The following is a 27,620-nucleotide window of genomic DNA, read 5'->3' as shown; positions in this document are numbered from 1 at the left end:
AAACGCTCTCAGCAGCTGAAAACCTCCTAAGAATCTAAGCAGTAAAGGGAAGTTGCTAGATCAGAGTGAGGGCTGAAACTAGAGCCTTCCGTTTATTTATATTCAAATTCTATTGGACTCTCTTTTTATCCATTAATCGTTAACTGTATAGTAAATTATTTCACATAATGTCCTCTTCGCAATTCTTCTAAATAACATAAACTATATGGAAATTTAAAGATTGTGTTTACCTATTGTGTAATGTGACGGGACAAAATTTTGGATGGAAGTCTTGGTTATGCTTCAAAAGTTGATTTTAAAAGATTTATTTTGATTTCAAAAATCTTCATTGTATTTAATACACAGTACACTGAACAGATACAATTCTTCTGATATTTAAAAATTTGGGGGCTAGCTCTGGTGGCGTAGTGGAGTTCGGTGTGCTCTGCTTCGGTGGCCCGGGTTTGGTTCCTGGGTGTGGACCTACGCCACTCGTCTCTCAGTGGCCATGCTGTAGCAGTGGCTCACATACAGAAAGAGGAAGATTGGCAGTAGGTGTTAGATGAGGGCAAATCTTCCTGAGCAAAAAAAAAAAAAAAAAATTATTTGAAACAAAAGCTAGACTTCTTTTAGGTCCAAAATTTAAAAATAAAAAGTGCACTTATCCCCTTATGATCTAGTGGAATAGTTCATCATCTTTTTGGAAAATGGGCTCATTTGAGAATCTGATAAAAGCAATGAAACCCCTTTTCACCCATACATAAAATTTTACATACCGTTTTCTTGGTTCACTGATCCAGTGAACTCAATCCATAAACCTCTAGGGAGTTCACAGACTGATGTTAAGAATGTCTGGACAGGGGATATTCTATTCACTCTTCAATTCAAAGCTAGACAATGAATGTCTAAGTGTCCTCAAAGCAAAATTCTGAGTTTGCAATCTAGGAACATAAAAACATTTTCTTCAGGCATTGGTTACTTTGTCTCTTAACTAAAAATGTCCCATGGAAATGTTTAAATGTTTTGGTAAGTCATTTTATCCCTGTTTGGCTAACAGAGTAAGTTCAAAGGTTCCTTTGGGAGCAATGACATCAGAGAAACTGTCATGATCGTCATTGGGGCCCTCGTCAGGAAGCTGTGTCAGAATGAAGACTGCAAACTCAAAGTAAGTGTGAATCCAATCTCAGGTGTTATATGTACAGTCACAGACCATCCTACGTCCTACTCACCGTGCTGCCCACCACTGGCGCCCCTAATCCCCTTACCGTTCTTTATTTTCCCTGTTTACATAGCAATTATCGCCATGTAACATACTTTATAATTCAGTTATTATGTTTATTATTTCTGTCTTTCACTGAAATGTAAGCTCCTTGAAGAAATGGATCTTTGTTCAACACCAATTGTTAAAATGGTGCCTGGTACATGGAAAATGTTCAATAAGTACTTGCTAAAAAGCACATAGTCCGTTAACCCCCATCAATATCTATTGCCTGCCCACTATGTATCAGCTTTGAATGGTGTGTGTGGTATAGTTCTTGTTTTTAGAAAAATAGCAGCCTCTAGGGCTACCTCCTAGAACAGGACTTTATCTATCATAAGTGTGGTTCGCAGCTTTGAGTTTTAATGGTGGGAATTTACTTACTTCTAATTACTTAGAACTTTATATTTTATTTTTTATTTCATTTGCTCAAAACTTCCCCACTTGCCTGAATGGACTATCAGTTTTAACATCTTTCTCACTAAAATAAAACAAAGCCCTCCATAAGCATAACTAAATGTGGAAAATCCAGATGGATTAATATCCAACACAGTCCATCTTTCTATAATGAAAATAGATTAAAGATGGTGAATATGTAAAAACATAGTCTTTTTTCTGTCCACATTTATTATACAACCAGCTTCCAGTCAGTATTTTTCTTCTATTTCCAAAAGACATCACTATATTATTTTGCTGAGTGCTTGCTATTAAAAACAAGAGAGAGAACATTCTTGAAACCAAATAATTCCCAGAGAGGGAACTCATAACTAGAACATAAACTATGAAAAAGATCACTAAGAATAATGGCATTGAAAATGCTTGAGTATCAGCTTATTAAGTTCTGGCAGAAATCAAATTTGCATAATTTTTATGACATCAAAGAGTTATGACTTCTTATGTTTTTCAATTTCCACAATTGTTGAGTAGCTGGTTTACTTCAGCAATCAGATATCAAACCTCTTGGCTAAAGAGAAAACTCACATATAGAAACATCCATCCAGCAGTATTTAATGAACGTTTACACTGTGCTAGGCGTGATGCTAATCCTGTAATGAAAAGATGCACAAAATATTCTGCCATCCTCAGAGAACTCCTAGTTTATCAACTGCAAACAGATAAATAATAATATTGAAATATAAACAGAACGCTCTGAGAATGCAGAGATGTAGCAAACTATTCTGTTTGGGGGGAAGTTTTCATGAACACAGTAATATTTGAGTTTAGTCTAGAAGAGCTTCTTAGGTGAAGAGATAGAACTATGGAATGGAGGACATTCTAGGAGAAATGCAACAATGTGTGAAAAAGCCCAAAGTCAAAATGGGCCTAGTATGCTTGGGAACAGTGAGAAATTCTGTGGGGCTGGAACACAAAATACATATGTTTGTAAGGCAGATAAGTGAGAGGGGCGATGCAGAAAAGGGGAAGAGAGAAGAAAGTAGGCTGAATCTTTATTAGTAAAAAGCTAAGGAGTCTGGCCTTCAGTACACAGAGAGAAGGGAGAACAATGTGGTTTTTAGGCAGGTGGATGACGCGCTCAGATTTTCTATTTAGAAAGAAGCAAAATGGTATATGGCCTGGGTGTTGGCTGGGTTACAGCCAGTGAGGTCTGATTGGAAACGTTTGCAACAACCTGGGCATGAATTATTAAAGCTCTGGATTAATGTAGGGTCAGTAGGGTGAAGGAGGAGACTGATTTAAGAGCCATTTAAGAAATAGAGTTAATAGTATTTAGTCAGTGAAGGGATGTGGGGAATGAGAAAGAAGTAAGAGTCTAGCTGACTTGAAGCTTCCAGTTTAGGATACTAGATGTATGGTGATGTCAACCGCTTAAGCAAAGTTTGTAGAACCTGGTTTGGGGGTGGGAAGAGGGTAGAATTGTTAATTTATTTTGGCCGTGTTAAGTTTGAAATCCTTTGGGCCACCAAGTTGAGTTGTCCAATAGGCAGATGGCCACACCTATCTGCAGCCCAGAATCGGAGTCAGGGTCAGAAATAGAGAGTGGATGGAGCCTTGGGAGAGAAAAGAACGTGCATGAGAAGGAAAGTTAAAGTTCTACTGATAATGGAACAACCTAGTTCTCATCACATCTTTAAAGTTACCTTGTAGGTAGCTGTAAACTATCCACTATCACCGTCATTCAATTTTGTTAATGTGTTTGAGCAACTTTTAAAAGATGCATCTTTGAAGATAATTAGAGTTGGCCATTAGATGGATTGTAGTAAATGCACATTTTCTTTTCAACTTTCTGCTATATAATCTATCTTTTGCCCAAATCAAAGACATATGAATAGAAAGAAAAAGATGTAGGGGCTGGCCCAGTAACATAGTGGTTAAGTTCACACACTCCACTTCAGTGGCCTGGGGTTCACGGATTTAGATCTGGGGTGCAGACTTAAGGCTCATCAAGACATGCTATGGCAGCGTCCCACATACAAAATGGAGAATGATTGGCACAGATGTTAGCTCAGGGACAATCTTCCTCAAGCAAAAAGAGGAAGATTGGCACAGATGTTAGGTCAAGGCCAATCTGCCTCACCAAAAAAAAAAAAAAAAAGAAAGAAAGATAGAAAGAAAAAGATGTATTCTAAGTACAAATTTAAGTTGTCTATTGGGACAATACTTATACTACCCCAAAGGTACCTGCCATCCTATTGAGTGCTATAGCTTTTCAGCAATTACTAGCATGAAAGCTACTGCCCTGTGACAGTCTGAATGGCAACTAGACAAGTTCACAGAGTGCTAAGCCCCCTACTTCTTTTTTCTATTTGTTTTCTACTTAAATTTTGTCCTCCTGCATCCTAATTTCTTTTTTCCTCAAATTCATATTTGAAAAAATTCAAACCTACAGAAAAGTTGTAAGAATAGTACAATTCCATGAACATTTGTATACCCTTCATCTATATTTGCCAATTGTTTACATGTTGCCATATTTCCATGAACTAATTCTGTTTTCTTTCATTTTATTTTATTTTGGTTGAGCCACTTGACAGTGAGTTGCAGACATCTGACATCCAATGTTTTACTCGTAAATGCTTTTATTTCTCGTTACTTGAGTGCCGTTGCATCTAGGCTCTAACCATGGACAAACGCATATTTTTGTATTTATTATATGATGAGTTCATAGTGCTGCCTTTACTTCCAATCCGATATGACAAGGTTCTTCCTCTCCTTTCCCCACTCCATAGCTACATCTTCCTTCTCCCACAGAGAAAACACTGGTTTTCAAGAACATCAATATATTGATTCATTTGCTCAGTCCTGGAACACACACAACATAGTTTTGGAATTGGTACACCAACATCACTTCAAAAGATAAACTGACTAAATAAAGGTCAAGACTTCGTCACAGTTCCTTTTTTCCTTAGAATATATCTCAGGAAATGTGTACAGAGTTCTATGTTCGAAAGTCTCTTGGATTCTTTTTCTTTTCTGTTTAGTTATGTTATCAGTTTGATATATGCTTAAGTTCATTCATTTCTGTTTGAATTCAATTTTAGCAATCTTCCATCCTTGATTTTAATTTTATTTCTTGAATATATGAACTATTAACATGGTTCAAAAGTCAAAATGCCATTCTGAGAACATTCTCGAAGAGGTCTCCTTCCCTTCCCGGCCCCTTCCACCCATTCGCACCTACCTCCTCTCTGGAAGCAGTGTCATTGGTGTTTGATTTCTCTGTTCTGTGTTTCTTTTTGCACAGTGAGCAGACGTACACACATATTCTTACTTCTTTTTTCTTGCACAAGCCATAACATTCTATATAGACTCTCTTGTATCTTATCTTTTCCACTTAACACTATGCCCTGGAAATCCCCCCATCCTGGTTCACAGAGATCTTCCTCATTCCTTCTCACAACTGCCTAGGCTCCATCTGTCTGTGTACCACAGTTCATTCACATCTCCTCTGTATGATCATTAGGTGGTGTCCACTATTTTGCTATTACAAACAATGCTGAAATGAATAATCTTAGGTACATTTTTTCTTATGGTTGGAGATGTAACTTCAGAGCTAGGGTTGCTGGATCAAAATTCAGATTTTTTAGCTTTTGCCATATTATCTTCCACAGAAATTGTACAGTTTTATGCTTCCACCAGCAACGGATGAGAACACCTATTTCCCACAGCCTCCATAACAAAGCATGTTATCAAACTTTTGAATTTTTGTATCATTCTGATAGCTGCGAAATGGCATTTCTGTAATTACACATGAAGTTTAGCATCTTTCTGTCTGTTTGGGGGCCTTGTATATCTCCCCACATTCCTCAACTCTCTCTCTCTCCCCCACATGTGTGTGTTTGTATGTGTGTGTATTTGCAGCCTAATTTCAGAGTTTGACAAATTCAGTAGATGAATTAGATCTTAGGAATCTTTATTTTAAAGATGAAACTGAAGCCCCTAAAACGCATGTAGTGGCAAGGACCAGAACCCAGACGCCCTATTTCTAATTTGCTTTTCCATTAAATTGTTAACTTGTACTCAATTCCATTTTTTCTAGGCCCGGAAAAAGGCCTTTTCTGATTAAAGAACATATTTGAAAAGTACCTAGCAAAATACACGCCACAGTCAAGAAATATTTTTTGAACCGTGTGGCAGCATTAAGCAAATTTGGAGTCAGATGGAAACAAGCACTTTTTAAACATTTAGGATGAGGCCTTGTGGTGGATTTCTAAGCAGTTTCACCAAATTGTTACTTAAGAGAAAGCATGTGGCACCACGTAGGTGCCATCTAATTGTTGCTTTAGAAATTCAATGAATGGGCAGTTTCACGAACAATCAATTACAAGGGAATTTTAAAAGTGACTTTATACGTTCAGAATGTCTTCAAAAGTAAATATGTCCATTATTAATTATACTCATCACTTCTTAAGAATATTTTAATGCATGTATTTTTTAAAAACACACCACACCCTTACCAAGCTTTACTTGTTCATTTTCATTGTGTGCCTCAGCCAGGCAAGCAATGCAAAGCTTTCTAAAGCTTGAGGTTGTTTTCTTGGACGCAGAAGTGAAGCCAGTCTTGCTCAAGCCTTGTGTAATGAACGGTTGGGCATACGTCTGAGGAAGTCTGTGATTTTTTAGGCTGTGGTAGAAGCCAAGAAGTTAATCCTGAGAGGACTTGAAAAAGCAGAGAAAAAAGAAGACACCATGATGTACCTGCTGGCGCTGAAGAACGCCCTGCTCCCAGAAGGCATCCCTCTCCTTCTGAAGTACGCCGAGGCGGGGGAAGGCCCTGTCAGCCACCTTGCTACCAGCACTCTCCAGAGATTCGATGTCCCTTTCATAACTGCTGAGGTAAACTCCCCGAGAATGTTCCCAACCTTCACAAAAGGAAGAAAATATGCCTAAACATGAGTCAAATGCTGTCAGCCTGTTTTTTCCAATACTAACAATCTCTTTCTTGTTTAAGAATAACTCTTAAATTGAGTTGAAGGCTACTCTGAAGCAGCCTCACATTTTGAATAGATGATGTTCTGTACCCTGAGGCATAAATATTGAGGCACGTTCTCTTATTGTAAGAAACAAATCTTGTCAGAAATATCTTTACTTCTGTAAGTTTTAAGATGCTGTGAAACTTTTCGACGTTGTGAAATATCTGGGGTTAAGTCTTACTGTGTTGGTTCCTACAGCTACATTTTCAGGAAGCTGGCTAAATTAACTTTTTGTTAGGGCAGAGAATGTTTGTAAACCTCAAGATAAACCGTCTGCTGAGAATGGTGTTTCCGGTTTGCAGCTAGGCGCTTTGTCACCAGTTTTGTGTCAAAGTTGGTAGGCTGCAGTGTGACGGGCTTTTGAGACAGACAGACCCCTGCATGAATTCTGGCTCCGTCCCTTCCTAGCTGTTTGTGCTCAGGAGAGTTGTTTAGCTCCCATAGACCTGAGAACCAGGCCAACATTTAGGGAGATAGCAAACGGCAGAGGGAAGGAGAAATGAAAGAAATATTTATAAGTGCTTGGTACAGAACCCCACACACCACATTATTGTTAGGCAATGCCAGTGACCAACAAAATTATTTGTCACCACAAAATGCAATTATTTTTGCAAATTTTCTTTGGTGTTACTGTTTTTTTAAAGAAAAAAAAAAGCCCCCTAATGTAACCTATGAACTTTGGGTGATAATGATGTGTCAATATAGGTTCATCATATATAAGGAATGTAGCACTGCGGTGCGGGCTGTTGACAGAGGGGGAGTTGTGTGTGTGTGTTGGAGGAGGGGAGATGGGCACAGAGAGTACACAGCTCTCTGTACTTTCAGCTCGATTTTTCTGTGAACTTAAAATAGCTCTAAAAAATGAAGTCTATTCATCAAAAAAAAAAAAAAAAAAGAAGGGAAGATTCTGAGGTACTTCATTGTAAGGAAATGTCAGTTCGTCTAGCTCTCTCTCCCCAGAGCCCCACTGCACATAGCAGTAGTATCTTTAAAAATCTAAATTAGTTCGGTAACACCTAAAAATTTGCTACAATAGCAAACGTGCCTCCAAATCTCAGCTTATCAAAAGTTTATTTCTCATTTGTGCTCTACCTGCTGTAAGTAAGGGGAAATGTGGCCCTAAGTTCACCACAGGAGTAGAAGAGAGGGAGAAGGCACGCCAGCTTCCAACTGCCTCAGCCCAGAAGTTACCACAGCGATTCTGCTCACGGTCCATCAGCCAGAATTACGGCCCCGCCCTAACTGCAAAAAAACCTGAGAAATGTAGGGATGCATGTGCCTTTTTAAGAGCACTAACTATTCCTGCCACAGTATCAATTTTAAAAATCTAGATGTGCACCAGCTAAGCTTGAACATCTTCTGAACAGGTGAAGAAGACTTTAAACAGGATATACCACCAGAATCGTAAAGTTCATGAGAAGACCGTGCGCACTGCGGCAGCTGCTGTCATTTTAAATAGCAATCCATCCTACATGGAAGTGAAAAACATCCTGCTGTCTATTGGGGAGCTTCCCAAAGAAATGAATAAATACATGCTCTCCATTGTTCAAGACATCCTACGTTTTGAAATGCCTGCAAGGTATGATACTGTGCTCCTGTCTCTGCTTAGTCAAGCTTATTTGTATATTGGGGTGGTACACGTGTGGCTGTTAATAATGGTTGTGGTCATTATGCTGGGCTATGTTGCATAAAACCAAAGAGTTTGCCGAATTTCCCACATGAGAACTATTCGGTGGGCCAGATAAAAGAACTTCGCTTTGGCACTATGATTTGGAACTCTGGGTGTGATTTTTACTCTAAGTCTCCCGTTCAGCCTCGTGAATATATATTGCCAAATGTTTGTAATGTTTTCAAATTCAACTACATTTTTAATAGGACTATTTTTACAAATAGCACAACAAAATGATGTAAGTTCTCACCAAACAGTCTTTGACCTTGACTTTCCAAATGTTAGGGATCTTTGATACCTCATTTATCACAGACCAAAATTAATTCACCGTTTAAGTTTAAAACCTTAGACATGGCCCATGTTTCAGGACTAGCAAGGTGTGAGGCGTGGGAGCAGCAGACTGTGTTGCGCGCTTACTGGATTCATCTTCCTTCCCGTTTCCACGTCTCTTCTCCTGAATTCATGGACGCCTCTCTTCACAGCGGCCCCCCGAGCTCTCTACACCCCTCACTGAAATCAGAGAGCCATAGAGGGAATGTCTAGTTCCCCTGCTGAGTACGTGCGGAGCACCATCCCCAGGAAAGATCCAATTTGAGCATTCCCAGCTGAAAAGGAAAACAGACATTGGCGAGGGTGGAAAATAGATAAAGGACATTTTTTTAAAAATCAGTAAAATATTGAAGGAAAGAAAATAAGGAGTAAGAAGACTGAAGGAAGAAGAAACAGGAGGGAGTGAGTGGAAGGGAAAGCAGGACAATAAGGAAGAAGGATGGAGCAGATGAGTGAGGGAGAAAGAAGCCAGGGACTCCTGGGGGACAGAGTGGACTTCTGCGTCTTGGTCTGCTTTTAAGGCACTCTGTGGAGGAGACCCTGGGTGTGTTTGGTGCCCTTGTCTGGTGAATTTAGTGATTTAGGGACAATGAAGGGGAGGCAGTGGGGTAGAGAGCAGCCTGGGAAAGGTGAGGAAGCATCGCAAACACTGCAGGTCAGATTCTGAGAACAAAGATGCTAGAGTTGGAGGGACGGGAAAGGCCAGCTTGCTTGGTGTGTCTCTCCAGTGTGCAGGTCTAGTCTCCTGGCAAGTGGAATCCAGACTCTGCTTGTACCTCTCCAGTGGCAGGAGGCTCACCTCCTCTGAGGAACTTGGGTCATTTTTCAGAAACTCGCACCATTGCTTCTTTGTATAACTGAAATCTTCCCCTTGGCCCTGGTTTTATCCCTGGAGTAAAGCAGAGCAGGTCTAATCATTCCTCCACATGCAGGCCCTTTGAATAGTTGAGGACAACTATCTTGACCTTTCTCATCTTTTCTTCTCCAGGCTAAAATCTTGTAAACTAGTAGTATTATGGGGAAAACCTGTAAGGTTACCATTCCCTCCTCTCAATCATTTTCTACCTCAGTTCTAGATCCAGATGTCTATAGCTGATTATTTTAATACTTTTTGCTGTGTTGTCACAATTTTATTCTTACTGATATGATTAGTGTTAAGTAGTCGGGACTGGAAAGATCACAACACTATTTAGATAGATAGGCAAGACAGAACATGGGGTAAGGCCTAAGACTTCCTTTAGAGGAGACAGTGGTTACTGACATGTCTTTTTAATTGGAAATAGAAGAAATTCTTGGAAACTTGACTGTTATATATCATTATACTATTGAACAATAGAACCATGGTGATTCAAAGATCGTATGTCGTCCACTCCTGAGGTATGTCCATCAGTCATTTTAAGCCATCTCATAGCCAGGCATCCACACCTTGCTGTCATTTTGATACCAAACTGAATTTTACGTATGTGAGGAATGGACGGGAAAGCCCTAATCCCAAAGCTGGGGCTTCAGCTGGCACCTCTCCAGTCTTGGAGCGGCAGGAGGAAAATTTGGCCACCTCTTTTTTCCACTGAGGGTTTGATTTCTTTCCAAATCTGACTTGGGAAATAGCCATTACAATGAATGTGCAGCTTCTTCCTTTTACGTGTTGCAGCAAAATGGTCCGTCGAGTTCTGAAGGACATGGTTGCTCATAATTATGACCGTTTCTCCAAAACTGGATCTTCTTCTGCCTATACTGGCTACATGGAACGTACGTAACCCAAAAAGGGGTTCTCCCTCCATGCCCTTCCCCAGCTTGGATGATGCTGGAACTGTTATTAAATTGCAGGGTTTTTTGTCACTAGGTAGTCCCCATTCGGCATCTACTTACAGCCTTGACATCCTTTACTCTGGTTCTGGCATTCTAAGGAGAAGTAACCTGAATATCTTTCAGTACACTGGGAAGGCTCATCTTCACAGCAGCCAGGTAACTCTTTTTCCATTAATTTTGCTTAATAAAGTACGTAAGAAATTAGTCTGAGGTAGAATAAAATATGCACTGATGGTAACACTGTAGAATGCAGAACTGAGCGGTGGCTTCTGCCATAAGTTGCTCGTGACTCCGTCATCTGCAGGAGGCGGTATGGTTCATAATCCCAGAGAGAGTTTCAAACACGAACTTGAAACCTAAGTATTTTGGTTCACTGGACTTGCCAAACCTCCATTTGCCATTTCAAAGGTATACATATTCACAAAATTGAAATCATGCCAGTATTTCTCACAAAAGTTTTAAAAAATATTTTATTTTTATTCACAGATATATTTCTTATAATCATATATTAGTTCTGGAATATATTTTCCTTTCTCTGGATGTTTCTATGAAGAGATTGATTCCCCATAATAAAAACTTTCATAATAGAATATGGCTTTCTAAAGAGTCGTTCTATATTTTTCAATACTGATAGGAGAGAAAAGAATAAAGTATCAGCTTTTGACAACTGGCTGATTTCCATCCCTTTGGTTTTATCTAAAATTTGGTGACAATCTATAAAGGTTTCCTAATTATGAAACATACTTTCCTTTTAGTTTTCATGCCTATCAAATTATGACCTTCTAAATAAGTTCATTTAAGCTTTAAAAATGATCCAGTGCTATATACGTGAGTTCATATCAATATTATATTACCACACCCCATGAGAGGACTCTGCTGAGAATACTGTGCCCTTCTGTCCTGAGGAATCACCATCTGTCTTCTGATATGCACTGTGAAATGCCAAGCACCCAGTGGTCAAGGGGCTGGGTATGGAGCACAGAGAATGTGTAGGATTCCTATGTATGGTAGAGCTCAGGGTATGAGCCCTCTTCATGGCGATCAACAGCTTTCTTTTAGCTAGAGAGAAAAATTTGGCATGGAAAGGTGTGAGTCATGGCGTAGAGAGTTCCACACCCTCTCACAGCAGAAGCCTTAGGTCGACTGTCCCAACACCTCTCCCTCTCCTTTTAGGGGCTCTACAAGATAGCCAATCCATTATGTATGACAGTCCTGGAGAGACTGAGAGTCTTTCGGACAATATCATAAAGTCAAAAGCTCATGGCCTTTGTAGTCAGACAGAAGGGGTTTGAATCCTACCTCTGCCATTTGAGCAGGGTTTTTTTTGCCTTATCTGCAAAATGGATAAAGCTATATGTACCTCAGAGGGTGGCTGTGAGGATTAAGTGAAGAAAACTAGCTCACCTTATATTCAGGCATAGAGTTGTTTTTCGTTTTTGTCTATTTATTTATTTATTACCTAGCTACTGCAGATATTTGAATTTTATTTCATTTATTTTTTTGTGAGGAAGATTGGCCCTGAGCTAACATCTGTTGCCAATCTTCCTCTTTTTGCTTAAGGAAGATTGTCGCTGAGCTAACATCTGCGCCAATCTTCCTCTGTTTTATGTGGGATGCTGCCACAGCGTGGCTTGACACGCAGTGCTACGTCCACAACAGGGATCTAAACCTGCGATCTTGAGCCGCTGAGGTGGAGCATGTGAACTTAACCACTGTGCCACAGGGCTGGCCCCTGAACTTTTGACCCCTAGGAAAATTCTACCCATAGCTCAGAAGGCTCACCATCACTTACATAAAGGCGGGGAGCTCACATCATAACTGATGTATCCATTTTTCCCCAGGTAGTCATTGAAGCGCAAGGACTGGAGGCCTTAATTGCAGCCACTCCTGACGAGGGGGAGGAGAACCTTGACTCCTACGCCGGCATGTCAGCCATCCTCTTTGATGTTCAGCTCAGACCTGTCACTTTTTTCAATGGATACAGTGATTTGATGTCCAAAATGCTGACAACATCCAGTGACCCAATCAGTGTGGTGAAAGGACTTATTCTGCTAATAGACCATTCCCAGGTAATTCATTCATTCTGCAAGGATTTGTTGAATCTCTAAAGTGTGCCAGGCACAGTTTCAACGTGCTCTATGCTTGGAGGATACAAGACCAAGTTCCACTCACCTTGGAGCTCACATTCTAAGCATTCGGTCCTCTTGCTATTGGTGCCCTTTCTCCTTTTCTCCTTTGCTGTAGGTAAGCAGGGTTTGTGTGTGTGTGATTGTGTGTGTGTGTGTGTGTTTGCCTTTATTAGCTGATTCAGACTTCTCACTGTTAAGGCGAAAGAGAAAATACTCAATATAATATAATATAATGTCAATTCAATAAAACTGAAAGAAAAAAAGAGAAAATACTTATGCTAACAGAAATGAGAACTTATGGAGAAAATAACCTAGGATACAACAGAGCAGAGGTGGCACTACCTCTTCACGTGGTTTTCCTGGGCACGAGGGCATAGATGATATTTATTCTGAAGGCAGGCACTGAACTGCATGGCTTCCTAAGTCACCGATGACATTTATCATGACAGCTATGATGAAGATCCAGAGAGCGCATCGTCTTGACCCTGCCAAGTTAGTAGAGCCACAAACAACCACTGACACCAACTACGTGTTTCATGGAGACTCTTTACTCAAAATTCTCGTGTTCACAGAATCTTACAAAGGTTCATTCATTATCAGAGAATAGGAGTACTTTCACTCACTTGAACTGCATTCTTCAGATCATCCTTACGATATTGAAAATACTCAAGGAGATTGGATTAAAATTTATAGACAATAGTATTTGCCTGGGAAGTTCGCTTTTGTGGTTTAATAACTTTATGAGCAATCGCCTAGGTCTGAGTTCTGCCTCCACTACTTACTTTCTATGTGCTCTTGGGCAGTTGCTTAATAGCTTTACACAGGATTTCTTACTAATACAGTATGACTCCCTTATTTGTGGTTTGCTTTCCACAGTTTCAGTTACCCATGGTCAACCGCAGTCCAGAAAATAAAACTAGGTCACAATGCCTGCATCATTCACCTCATTCCTCCCATCACGCAGGCACTGTGCCATCTCACACCATCACAGGAAGAAGGGTGAGCACAGTGCAAGGAGATATTTAGAGAGAGACCACATTCACGTAACTTTTATTACAGTATGTTGTTATAATTGTTCTATTTTGTTACTAGTTACTGTTGTTAATCTCTTACTGTGCCTAATTTACGAATTCAACTTTATCATAGGTATATGGTCATCATATATGTACAGGAAAAACATAGTACATATTGGATTTGGTCCTATCCATGGTTTCAGGCATCCACTAGGGGTCTTAGAAAATATCCCCCACGGATAAGGGAGGACTAGCATAAAGTGAGGCATTTAAAACAGATGAGCCAAAGTTTTTACCATCTTCGCTCTTTGCCGGATGATTTGAGGATTCTCATTTGTTGGATTCTGGTTGTGAAATCATAGATTTTAAGACCTGGGAGAGAGCTTAAATGTTAAATTTTACTAAAACTCCTCCAAAACATTGTCAGTTAGAACTAAATGTCAATTCCCCATCTTTATTATCCCTCACATCAGTTCACAATGCCGTCTGTAACAAAAAGCCGATTTAGAGTGGCTTAACCAAATAGTTCAATTTTTACCATGTAACCAATATTTGGAAGTAGCTAGTCCAGGGTCGTTATGGAAACCCTAAGATATTATCAGGATCCAAGCTCTTCTTCCCTCAGCTCAGTCATCTTTACTTGTGGCTTGTCCCCCATGCTTGTCCCCTCGTGATTATCAGCTGATGGCTACACTGCCAGCACTATCGACTCATTCCAGGAAGGAGGAAGGGAAGGGGCAGCAGAGTCTGACTCTTTTTAAAGAACTGTCCTGGAATCTCTATCTCTTCCTGTAAAAGTTAAGCATCTACAAAAGGAAGCCCTTTTGTTATTGACCAAAACTGTGTCATATGATGTCTCTAGCTGCAGGGCAGGCTGGTAAATATGGTTTTTCAATGGATGCCTTGTCGCTCTGAATGAAACTGTGTTTCCGTTAATATGAATGAAGAGAAGAAGGGCAACCAACAGTGGCTGTCATGTCCCTCAATCCTCAAGGACACACGTGAGAAAAGTTCTCAGACCATATGAGAATTTTACACTGCACATTTCCATTGCAGTGTTGGCTCTGGGGAGATGCGTTCTTAGTGAACGAATCTCTAAAGAAGGCCTAAGAGTGCTGAGGGAGTGGTCCATATTCTAGGACACAGGAATAATAGCAGTTCAGCACCATCAGTCTGTGCTCAGCTACCCTTCAACAATGCCTGATGGTCTGAATCGGGTGTAAAGCTTGATGCAAACATAGGTAGTAACCTACATCAGGGTCAGCAAACTTTTTATGTAAAGAGTAGAAAGTAAATACCTTAGGCTTTGTGGGACACGTGGTCTCTGTTGCAACTATTCAACTGTGCCATTGTAGAGTGAAAACAGCTATCAGTAATACATTAACAAAGGAGGACGCCAGTGTTCCAACAACATTTTATTTGCAAAAACAGCGAGGGGCCAGATTTGCCTGCAGACCGTAATTTATCAGCTCCTGATCTAGATTATCTTGTAAGGTTTTTCTATTCATTGAACAAGAGCACCTAAGGGATATTCTAAGAAAAAGATGGTCCTGTTGCTATTAAACATAACCCAGTGTCTGTATTTCAGAGTGGAGTATTTGGCAGATCCGGGCTTACTATACAGAGAAGCTGTGTGAGGCACCCTGGCTCTGCAGAGCACTCCAGTAATGCCACCCCAGCTTCAGAGGCACATACCACTCTAGGTCAAGTGCTGACTTTGAAGGAAATTTTGGCAGTGGGCAGCCTGTCACAGCCACCAGGGCAGATGGAATTACTCTGTGCTCACTCTCTCTCTTTTTTCGGCTAATTGGATTACTCTTCAGAGAAAGATGTCTGCTAAAGTCAGCTTATTAGGGGGATCCTTTTTTATCTAGCAAAGAACATATTTTCCCGAATGGAAGCAATGGGATGAGTTGTCAAAGTATTGGTGTCTGAACACCTTTGGTAAGAAACACCTTTGGGAGCAAAGGTCAAGGATCCAAGGAGCCACATTAGCTACAAATACAAAGCTCCAGGATCGTGTTCCTGTAGTTCACAGTCAAAAGTTTAAACACACATGCACTCTGGGTCAAACAAGGACCAAGCCTAGGCTCTTTTTCGCGATATTTCTGAGAACAGGCTTCCTGCACACCAGGAGACAACCAAGAGCTCTGAGTTCGTGCTAGCCATGTCTGAGAGTAGAAAGGTCTCCACCCTAGAGACAGTCTGAGTATTCATTCTGGCTCCATGCGTGGCCACCAAGCCTGATTTTTCTTGTCAATCTTCAGATATAATGCCTAGCATGGAAGATTAGTATAAGAATGAAATGAGACACCAAATGTAGACACAGTAGGGACACAGTGGGTGCTCAAAACTGTTAGTTCCGCTTATTTTATACCCTCACAAGCAAGAACCACTGCACTATGTGCTTTAGTCCCTCTCACAAAGAAAGAATGGTTTGTCTTTCTACAGGGGTCAGTGGTTGGGCCTGTTATGGGGGTCCAAGCAAATTCCTCTGTGGTGGCATGTAAGAGTTCTTCCATGATCCCTTTGCACGGGAGAAATGGAATCTTCCCAGAAAGCCAAGGCACTCCTCAAATCCGCACTGCAGTGGAAATGTTCTCTCTCCGTAAGAGGCACGTTGTCTAATAGCCAGGAAATGTTCTTTTCCATGGCACTTGGTGTGTTTTGACATCCATCTAATATATGGTCAGCAGGAAGGCCAAAGTCCACATCGTAGACCTTTTGTGGGTTGGATGAACTTAACAAGATGATAATTTTTGCATTGGGAAGAGAGGAGAAGACCCAAAGAAAGAAACACCTCTGAGGCAGGACACACAGCAGCATTCATTTGGCAGCAATCACAGCTACAGTGCGCATGCAGAACTCTGGTATCTTGGTTCTCCAGTTCATAGGCACAGCTTAAAATTTGGGCAGGATTATTGTAGTTTTTTCAGGATAATTTGTATTCCTTTATATTAGTTATGATACTTTAGACAACCCCTGCATCCTACCACATCCTATTTTGTTCTAGACTGAATGTAGCTGTGAGTATCCTTAGGGCTCTCTCCTATGTGTCCTGAGCTCTGTGTCGAGAGTCTCACGCTTTCAGCCAAGCGTCTTTGAGATTGAAAGTAGCTTCATGCCACAATCAGATTTCTCTAGAATGCCTGGTTGGTAAGCAAGTCCTTTGAATGAGATTTCCTGCCACAATTTTTAGGACGTGGAAAGAATTCAGGGAGATCAACGTGATCCTTTCTAGAAAAGGAGATCAAGGCATTTGAGTCGGTGAAAGCACAGCTTGTTTGGTCTGAGCAAGGCAGTTACAGAAAGAATTTAGTCATGCTGCCGCTTGCCATGAACCTAAGATCGTGGAGAGAGATCAAAATTAATGATACTGAGCCTTTTTCCCAGGACGTTTATCATTTTCGACACTGTCCCCAGGCAATCTGATTGCAATCCAACTGAAGATGTTTTCAGCCAACATTACCCTCCCTAACATACATAGAAAATGCAAGACTTGAGGGCTAAAGGTGGGCAAACGGCACAAAACAATGGGTTTCAGACAACTACAAAATTTCTCAGGATGGACTGTGTTTACAAATGAGTGCCGTCTCTGGAACATGCTGTTGAGTTCATGCTGGACTTGTTTGTTAATTTGATATTCCAGTTGTCAAACAGCAGGTATTAAGGCTTAGTTAAATTGCCTTGCCTTCCTTTCCTAGCTTGATTAGGCAGTTCCTGGAACTTGCATAGGGCACCAGCAGTTTTTATCCTGCCTTTCAGTTGCCAGCAGGATGCAGTTGTCTATATTTGACACGGCACATAGCTAGAGAAGTGCTGAAGGACCTCAAGAGATCATCTAGCTCAACCCCTCACCCAACCGCAAAGCCATGCCTGGATTTCTGATGGAGATGCCCTCATTTTCCCCAGGCTGGTGGCTCTCAAATTTAGGTGCATCAGAAGCACATGAGGGCTTATTAAAACACAGATTGCTGGGGGCCAGCCCAGTGGCATAATGGTTAAGTTCATGTGCTCCACTTCCACGGCCTGGGGTTTGCTGGTTCATATCCCAGGTGTAGACCTACACACTGCTCATCAAGCTGTGCTGTAGCAGCATCCCACATACAAAATAGAGGAAGATTGGCACAGATGTTACTTCAGCAACAATCTTCCTCAAGCAAAAAGAGGAAGATTGGCAACAGATGTTAGCTAAGGGCCAATCTTCCTCACCAAAAAAAAATAAAAATAAAAAAATCCACCAGATTGCTGGGCCCTACCCTCAGAGTTTCTAATTCAGTAGGTATGGGACTTGCATTTCTACCAAGTTCCCAGTATGCTGATGTTGTTTCTCAGGGGACCACACTTTGAGAAACTTTGCCTCTACCAAAATGAGGGAATGATTGAAAGAAAACACCCTTCTCAATTCGTGCTTCACTTCTCTAGTATTTTAGTTGACTAATCTAACAAACCAGCAGTCTACTTCTAGTGATCAAGATTAGAATAATGTGTTTCCAAGCCTAGGGAAATACTCCAACATTAACACAACTCAGATGGTATTATGTCCAGCAGGAGGTTGAATGTGCCTTTGGAAATGGGTTGGCTAAATTGTGCTTATTTTTATTATAACTACTATGTATATTTTCGTTTCTAGGAGCTTCAGTTGCAATCTGGACTAAAGGCCAATATGGAGGTCCAGGGTGGTCTCGCCATTGATATTTCAGGGGCAATGGAGTTTAGTCTGTGGTATCGTGAGTCTAAAACTCGGGTGAGCAATCGGTAAGCATACATATAATATTCTATGCAAAGAACCACCGAGATATGGTTTTGGAATTGTTTAATTCTCTGACTTTTCAGAATCTATGCTTTCTATTTGTAACCATTAAATCACAGAGTAGGAAGTAACCATGAGAAGTCATTCTTTCCATAGCTGCTTGTGAGAAAGTCAGTACCTAAAACGACTCAGCCAAGAAGCTTCTTGCTTTTGAAAACGCCCGTCGACGGCACGCCGCACGTTTGAGGAGTTCGCTTCTCTTGGGCTCCACTTCAGTGTTGACAGTGCTGCCAGGAAATTTTACTTTGAAGTAAACTTTTTAGCTTATCCCTCTTGTTGGGATTTGAAATCTTTTCTTTTGCTGTCTTCAGTGGAGAAAGATAAAAAGCTGATCACTTTTGAGTAGAATCTAAATCTTAAGCATGAGGAGTCCCTGAGTTTTTTGTTAGCATCCATTTTTCTAAACAAAATGTTCTCAGCTCCTTTAGTTTTTTCTAATCTACCTATCAGCTCAAAGTGAAATGTTTTACTTTGAACATAAAATAATATCTCTGAGCCAGTGTGTTCATCAAAAGAATTTTTCTTCTGTTTATTATAGAATTGAATAAAAAAAAATGGAAAATGCGATTAATCTTTGCCTTTTTTTGGTATTTAAAAATATGGTGGGACAGAAGTAGATAGAAGTGATAAAATTAAATTTTTGATTTATTTTAAACTGTAGATGAAGGAATTGAGAACAATCAAAAGGTGGCACATTTAATGTGAGAGGTGACCCACAGTGTTAGTAAAGGAACCAAAGGGTGAGAAATGGAGCAGACCATCAGAGGGATCAGCAATATAATTTAGGGCTTCCCACTGAATCAGTCATCTTTCTCCTCTTTCTGAAGGATTTTCTAGATAGACCTTTCCCCAAATTAAACTGAATTGAATTCTTTGCAGGAAGAAATCAACAACAGCAAGAACAAAAAGAGTTTCGATTTTTGAAAAGGACACAGTATCCCTAAGAATCTACCAGTATCCACACTGTAGCCAATCTAGCTTCACTTTTTCATTTGTTCAATTTAAAGACCATCTCATAAGGCTTTGTTGAGTGTAAGATGTTGGAAGGTGTGTTCAGGGATTTGGGGGTTTAAACAATACCGCCTCTGACCTACTTTTCCACTGACAACAGCAGCAGCAGGGCCTCTAACGTTTCACAACAAAAAGTAGTACCCCTACCAAAAATCGTGGACATACAACTCTGATTTAACTGTGGGAGTATTTCCCACAAATTCACTTAAGGTCTACAAATAAATGAGACTGGTCCTAGAGGTAAACCTTCTACTGGGATCGTTTTTCCTCTTCATTCATCCAAGCCACATTCCCTAGTCAATTCCATCTCTGTCCAGTCCTCTGGGGGATTATTGGAGAACCCACCATATCTATCCTTCCTGGACACCCATTTTACATGCCCCACTGTGGGAATGGTTCTTTGTGACACAGTATTTCCTCAAAGAGCTTGGCAACCATAGACTTATGTCTCTAGAGACCCTTTGGAGAAAGTAATGAAATGGAATTGAAATAGTTACATAAAAACCAAGAGAGAGCTAGTTACCAAGAAAATTATTATAAACGTCAGCTGTCTTCTTGGTGAATTTAGACTTTGTTTTAAGATAACTCAGGTATTTCTGACTTCCTAAGAGGACAACTTTCCAGGCATGTTTTCACCTTGGCCCTTGGTATGGCCATCGCAAACAGTAGTACCTGATAGACATTTCACTCGCACATCTAGGACTGAAGGCTAGGGGTGGGCTCAGGGCAAGGACAAACCTTCCCACCCAATCCCAGGGACTACTCAGGCCCTGGCTCCCAACAGAACTCTAAGTACACACAGGTCACATATTGGTCCCTTAAGTGTTTCCTTATAGTCATCAGCATCACAAGTTCAGACCCTGTGAAACTATAGCTGTTAGTTGAGCTCAGTTAAATGTGACCTTAACAGATTTTTTTACCCAAATCCTTAGGGTGGCTCTGGTAATAACTGGTGACATCACCGTGGACTCTTCTTTTGTGAAAGCTGGCCTGGAAGTCAGTGCAGAAACAGAAGCAGCCATGGAGTTTATCTCCACAGTACAGTTTTCTCAGTACCCATTCTTAGTTTGCATGCAGATGGACAAGGATGGAGCACCGTTCAGGTAAGAAGCTGTGCTCATGGAATGTTCCAGGGCCGTCCCCAGTTCACTAGGACCTTGCACTCAGTTTGAGCATTTGGTTTCAGAAATTAAAAGAAAATGGTAAAAACCCAGTGAAACATGAATTTTCTTTAAATGAGTAAAAGAATAATTGATAAGTCTGAAAAAAGAGTCAGTTTCTAGAATACCAAGAAACTGTAGTGACTAACCAGTTTATTTGATTCTGAAGATAATATCATGTTCTAATCCAGAAGTAATTCTTCAAGGAAACAAAAGGATTTGATTTACTATAAGAGTTGCCATGTAGTTTCAGCAAAGTACTGGATGCATATATATATAAATATATTTTTTTAAGATTGGCACCTAAGCTATTGACTGTTGCCAATCTTTTTCTTTTTTCCTCTGCTTTTTATCCCCAAATCCCCCCAGCATATAGTTGTATATTTTAGTTGGGGTCCTTCTAGTTGCGGCATGTGGGACGTCGCCTCAGCGTGGCCTGACGAGTGGTGCCATGTCTGCACCCAGGATCCAAACCAGCGAAATCCTGGGCCGCTGAAGTGGAGCGCGCAAACTTAACCACTGGGCCACGGGGCCGGCCCCACGGATGCATATATATTATTGGCTATCTTCACAATTGTCTCCTGGACAGAAAGTTCAAAACAAAACACCTAGCAATCGTTTACCGTGGCTTAAGAGCCCAAGTGAAGTCACAATTTTTAGGTAATCCATACAACAGCATTTTGACCTTGTTTAAGTTTTGGCTCAAGCTTGAGAGTTTGAGATTTTGAATTTAAAAAAAAAAAACGCTTTCAGCAGAACTTTTAGTGTCTTCAAAACCAAATATACATGTAATTGTCCATATAACTTTCTCGACACCTCTTCCGCTCTAGAGCTTCTCATTCACACTGTGTCCTTTGAATCTTGAGGCCATATTTGTAACAATGCTGTCACGTGGAAGTCACATGCTTGGGTCTCCGTAGCACTGACTCTTCTGTTGGTTATGGAGGCCTCCTTGACACGTACCACTAACCATGAAGCCATAGCCTACATCTCACTCTTCATAAGTAGGCCAGAGCTGAGCACCTTCTCTATTTGATTGACCTTTCATGATCCAGCTAAGGAATGCAAAATGATGTAAGTACAAATATGTGTAGGTTATGTTTTTACAGAATAAAAGGTAGTGGATTATAATCAGAATATTAAGCAGTTGCTAGCTTGTAATAACTCGTGTCCAGAATAAACCTCCATGAATGCAATATAGAAAATCAAAATGCAGTGACCACCAACCGAAGCACATGGCTAACTGGTTCTACATTTCACTCGGGCCAGAGCTCTGGGAATGTTTCCCTGTCAGCATTCTCAGCTTAAGTCCAGTTGGACTTGCTACTTACTCAAAAGGGGAGTGCTCCCAAGGTGGGGCTCCTGGAATGTGGGGTGAGAGACATAGCAAGGCCTGCAAAGCTTAACAGCATCTCCAAAAGGCTGAAAGGAATTTAGTCCTTCATTGCAGAAAAATGTATGGCAGGATTCCCATTCCCAGCCATTTGAAGCATACAGTGAGTCTGTTGGTGTGAAAAGAAAGGGGAAGAAACAAATCGCCTGACTCACGGGAGTGAGAGCTGGGAGTCTGGCGCTCAGGCCCCTTCTCAGGTTGCTTTGAGAGGAAGCTTCAATGTACTCTCAGTCATTTGGCTCTGAGGGGTGTGAGGTGGCTTCAATGTGTGTGTGACTTTGTTATTGTTGTTGTTGTTATGCAGGCAATTTGAGACAAAGTATGAAAGGCTGTCCACAGGCAGAGGTTATATCTCTCGGCGAAGAAAAGAAAGGCTGGTGGCAGGATCTGAATTCCCGCTCCACCAAGAGAACTCTGAGATGTGCAAGGCGGTGTTTGCCCCTCAACCTGAGAGTAATTCCAACAGTTGGTTTTGAACTGATGGGTGCTGTTGGCTTGAACCTGTTTCCCCAGAAGGGATACAATGTGACATGCCGGAGTACTTGCTCTCTGAGAGCACAGTGTTTACATATTTACCTGTATTTAAGATTTTTGTAAAAAGCTGTAAAAAACCTCAAATAGTTAAATTTGGGCCTATTCAGTATACTCCCTACGGTGTCAATTTTGAGCCAACGTACGTGACACTTTTAGCAACGATCCTAGTTTTCGGGTACCTCTCTCGGATCCCATTTGATACAGTGAGAATCATTCTGCCCTAAGAAGAAACTATTGTTTATGAAAAAACAAAGCAAAACATGCCATACTCACAAGAACCCAATTTTGTTTCAGCAATTTTCAATCAGTGCGTATGAAGCCCTTGATAGAACCTTAAATGTGGATTGTTTCTACCAAACATGTTGCCCAATCAGGAAAAAAAAGACCTTTTTTTCTTCTTTTTTGGGAGGGTAGGAGCAGGGGACAAGACTTTTTAAAGCCTTTTGTCAGCCAACTTCAAGAATTAATATTTATCTCTTCTATTGTTAGTTTTACTAAGCATTGAGATAGAAGGTGCGCAGAATTAGAACATACCATCGCATCTTTCTGCAGACCACAGAGTTAGATTGCTAAAAGAAAGCATTCAGTCCTCTGCCTTCTGCCCTACAAAAATAGTGAGCTTAGCACATAAGAATCAGAGACATTAATTTCAGAAGCTCCATTTGATTTTTTTTGTGCTGTGTCTTTTTGACACTGTCCTTTATAAGGGATGTCTTCATATATTCATCATTTTACCTTTCATTCTATTGTTTTGTGGTGGAAATTCTAATCTGTTTGACTACAATCATACAAAAGCCAGAATAGCTGAGAGAATTTCAGCCAAAGAGAATGTTGCTTTGAGAAACTAATAGATTTGGACTTCTAAAATATGAAATCAAGGAAAGATTGTCTTTATTTGTATAAATTAAAAGAGCCATGTTAAACATTTTCAAATATTTATTAATCAAACAGATACATGTGTTTATAGTGTTAAACCCAAAACCGATAACAGGTGCTCATTTTTCCATTAAACACACACACACAGTGGAAGCTTAGCTAGCCTGCCATTGGTTGTCCATTTAGAATGATGTGTGATGAAATAAATATGTGTAAATCTTATCGAATTACTTTTGTCTTTCATTACTGCAAACACCGTATTTCTCTGTTCTTGCCACTTTCTGAGCCAAGACACATACACAAATAAATCTGGCTCTATAGTACGGGCTAGATTCTCTAATAGGAGGTCAGAGCCTTTTGAAAAATGGGCCACTGAAAATCGCCCTCATTTTTAATACTCAGAACCACTTAAGGACCTGTCAACTTGAAAACAAGCTTCTAAGCCCAGTTTTCATAAAGGAGGGGACTGATACCATTATTGTTACATTACTGAGAAAAGAGAAAAAAATCAAAAACTAAAGGTGGGGGCGCTGTGTCATTGGTGGTGGCATTGACCCTGGAGGATGCCCTCTATAAAGACACTCATGCTGCAGCAAAAGCAAGGTGAGTGAGGGCACTAAGCTGAAGATTTCATGGGCTAAGGAACCTCAGCCGTGTCATGTTCAACAAATCACAGCTGCTTCTGTGAAATGGAAAATGATGATTTACTTAAGAGTGATGGCTGCGGTGTCCTGGACGTTAGTGCTGTGCCGCTTCCCAACAGCTCATCTGCCTGGCAGAGTCAAACACAGCCACACATTTGGAGAATGGATAGTACTTAGCAAGTCTAACATGCTCCAAAGAAACAAGAAACCTGAAGCACAGAACAAACATCAACCTCTTTCTAGATAAATTGGAAATTTAAGAGGAATTGAGTGATAGTCCACATTTTGAAGTGACATATTGGAGCCAGAAATGTAACTGTAAGCCTCGCTTGCTATCCTCTAGTTCTGACCACTTCACTGGTTCAAACCTCAGTGTCCAGATGGTTTTGCCCTCCGCTAAGATGTCTGTCTGGGGGCTACACAGCCCTCTGATGCGGTTCTCTGCCCAGCCGGCTTCTTCCTGCAAACCTTAAGGGTTGAGCCTGCAGCTTTTCCTCTGTGAAGTGCTACTGCCGTTCCCTGTCTCTCGTTGGTGTCCTGCCTGTGACAAGTTGCCCTCTGCTTCTCTGAACCTGATCACCTCCAAAATATTTTTAATCTAACATTTATTTAGTGCTTATTATGGGCCAGGTATTTTTAAAGACTTTACATGTCTTAAATCATTTAATTCTCACAATAACTGTATTTAACAGGCAGCCTTATTATTTCCATGTTCTAGATCAGCACGGTCCAATAGAAATATAACGTAAGCCACATAAGTACTTTTAAATTTCTAGTAGCCTTATTAAAAAAATAAAAAGAAACAGGTAAAATGAAATTTAATAATATATTTTAACCCTATATATCCAAAGTATTATCATATCAACATGTAATTAATATAAAAGGATTAATGGGATATTTTATTTAGGGGGAGGATTAGGTCTTTGAAATGTGACATAATTTGCATAGAGAGCACATCTCCTTTGGAGTTAGTCCCATTTCAAATGTTCAACAGCCACATGTGCCTGGTGGTTACTGAACTGGACAGCACAACTATACATAGAGAAACTGGGACACAAAAGACGTTTACCTTACCCCACAGAAGACGTTTTCTCAGTGAGAAAACGGTAAACTAGGATTCAAGCATAAGCCATCTCGCCCCAGAACGTGCTCTCTCAATCCACTAGACTACATTTTCCAGATCGTTTTGGTTTTAAAAACTTGCCACTAAAAGAATATAGACAGTAGTGATGAAAGTGACAAACGTGGGACAGCAGCTACAAGGCTTGAAGCTGTGTTACAGAGTTCTGGGAGTCAGTGCCCTTTCTCTGTGGTTCTTGTGTGTTTTTCTCTGACACTATCAGAGTTCCTCGTCCACTCGTAGACCTCTATTTTTTCTTTTGCCAACTGTCCCTTCCGCCATGAAGGGTACTTCATCATTCGAGGCAGGTCTGAATGTGCAATAACAAATATGCATTTTTTTGATAGCAGCTTTATTGAGATATAATTCACATGTCATACAATTCACCTATTTATAGTACAGAATTCAATTTTTATATTATATACAAATATGGCATATTCACAAAATTATACAGCTATCACTACAACCTATTTTGGCACGTTTCATCATTCCAAAAAGAAACCCGTATCCTTTAGCTGTTACCCCCAATCTCCTCAGCTCCCACTCCAAGGCAATCACAAATCTACTTTCTGTCTCTATAGATTTACTCATCTAAATGGAATCATATAATATGTGGTCTTTTGTGACTGCCTTTTTTTCACTTAGCATTACATTTTCAAAGTTTATCCATGTTGTAGCATGTATCAGTACTTCATTCTTTTTTAAGGTTGAAAAATATTTCTGGATTTTCAGTTCTGTTCCATTAATCTATATATCTATCTTTTTGCCAGTACCACAGTGTCTTGATTACTGTTGCTTTTTAGTAAGTTTTGAAGTTGGGAAATGTGAGTTCACCTACTTTGTTCTTTTTCAAGATTGTTTTGGCTATTCTGAGTCCTTTGAGTTTCCATATGAATTTTAGGATCAGCTTGTCAATTTTTTCAAAGCCAGCTGGGATTCTAATAGAGAGTGTGTTGAACCTGTGTCAGTTTGAGGAATATTGCCATCTTAATATTAAATCTCCTGATCCATGAATGTGGGGCATCTTTCGACTTACTTAAATCTTCTTTAATTTCTTTCAACAATGTTTTGTAATTTTCAGAGTATAAGTTTTGCACTTTTTTTGTTAAATTTATTCCAAGCATTTTATTATTTTTGATGCTACTGTAAATTGAATTGTTTTCTTTCATTTTTGGATTGTTCATTGCTAGTGTATATAAATACAATAGATTTTTGTATATTGATCCTATATCCTGCAGATCTGCTGAACTCGTTTATTAGTTCTAATATCTTTTGGTAGATTCCTTATGATTTTCTATGTAAAAGATCCTGTCATCTATAAACAGAGGCTGTTTTACTTCCTTTCCAATCTGGATGTCTTTAATTTCATTTGATTGCTTAATTGCCCTGGCTAGAACCTCCAGGACAGCGTTGAATGGAAGTGGTAAGAGGGGACATGGCAAAGATGACGGTGTGGTGAAGAGGGTGGTGGGCGATAGCAGTGACAGACAGTGACAACCACATAACGGGAGAAGAAGGCTCATTTAGCGATGGCTTTGGTTCTATTTTCACTAGGAAATATACTTGAAATTCATAAGATCTTATCTCAAAGCTTAAAACACATTTTGAACATAGTCTAAATGCCCTCCTGCACAGGGAGGGGAAGCAGAACTCGAGGTGTCTATCCCAGCCTTAGGAATCTATTCAGGATTCAGATTGATTGAAGCTTTACTGCCCCTCATCAGTTTAGCTGTCAACTAAGAGGCAGTGGGGGGAGCAGGGGAGCGGGACAAGGAGGGCTGCCTTGGAACTCCAGTCCCACCATCTACCAGTTGAATGATCTAGGCATGTGACTCAATCAATTGTCCTTTCTGAAATGGGTGTGGCAATCTCTATTTCCCTGGGTTGTTTTAAGGATTCATTGCGACAACACAGGTAAAGTACAGTGCCAAGCACAAGCATTTGATAAATGTTATTTTCTTCTATCATTAGTGTTGCTTTTATTATTAGAGATGTAGTGAGCAGTGTTCTTATTCATTAATGATCAGTTTTAATAAAAGAGGTTTGTTCGCACTTCATCTCTACCTCTACCTTGCACTGGTTGGAGCGCACAGTGGTCATTCCCCCCTCTGACTCTCAGGGTTCCGTGCGGTAGATGGGACATCAGAACCTCTCACATGCAGCATCCAGGAAGGTGGCAGCAGGAGAGCAGAGCAGTGAGGGCAGTTTGCAGCAAGATACTCCTGCACATCTGAAATCTCACCTTTTCCACATAATCTTGCTGTAGATACCTTCAAGCCTCTCAGCTTCCACTTCTGTGCAATGAGGAGCCCCTCCTAGGGTGTTGTGAGGATGAAGTGACGGAGTAGGCCAGTGCCTGGCACATAGCAAGTGCTTAATAGGTATTCACTAATATTAACTTTTAATATGTGGTCCTATGGAATTCCTGAATAAACCAACACCTTATGTTCTGA

The 27,620-nt window shown here is 40.4% G+C and overlaps 1 protein-coding gene across 1 annotated transcript in view; it reads left to right on the top strand.

Annotated features, from left to right (window-relative positions):
• MTTP (microsomal triglyceride transfer protein) overlaps positions 1-23,624 on the top strand; it is a 45,980-nt gene extending 22,356 nt beyond the window's left edge. The window contains exons 10-18 of the mRNA XM_046655867.1: positions 1,037-1,144; positions 6,317-6,529; positions 8,034-8,245; positions 10,317-10,414; positions 10,509-10,630; positions 12,316-12,543; positions 18,250-18,374; positions 20,373-20,543; positions 22,298-23,624. Coding sequence (XP_046511823.1) covers positions 1,037-1,144; positions 6,317-6,529; positions 8,034-8,245; positions 10,317-10,414; positions 10,509-10,630; positions 12,316-12,543; positions 18,250-18,374; positions 20,373-20,543; positions 22,298-22,469 — 1,449 coding nt within the window. The 3' untranslated portion in view covers positions 22,470-23,624. The remainder of the gene's footprint in view (positions 1-1,036; positions 1,145-6,316; positions 6,530-8,033; positions 8,246-10,316; positions 10,415-10,508; positions 10,631-12,315; positions 12,544-18,249; positions 18,375-20,372; positions 20,544-22,297) is intronic.
• Positions 23,625-27,620: the final 3,996 nt, after the last annotated feature.

This window comes from Equus quagga, chromosome 3 (genome assembly GCF_021613505.1).
Source record: "Equus quagga isolate Etosha38 chromosome 3, UCLA_HA_Equagga_1.0, whole genome shotgun sequence".
Classification (NCBI taxonomy): Eukaryota; Metazoa; Chordata; class Mammalia; order Perissodactyla; family Equidae; genus Equus; species Equus quagga.
This window is presented reverse-complemented; position numbering and strand designations above follow the sequence as displayed.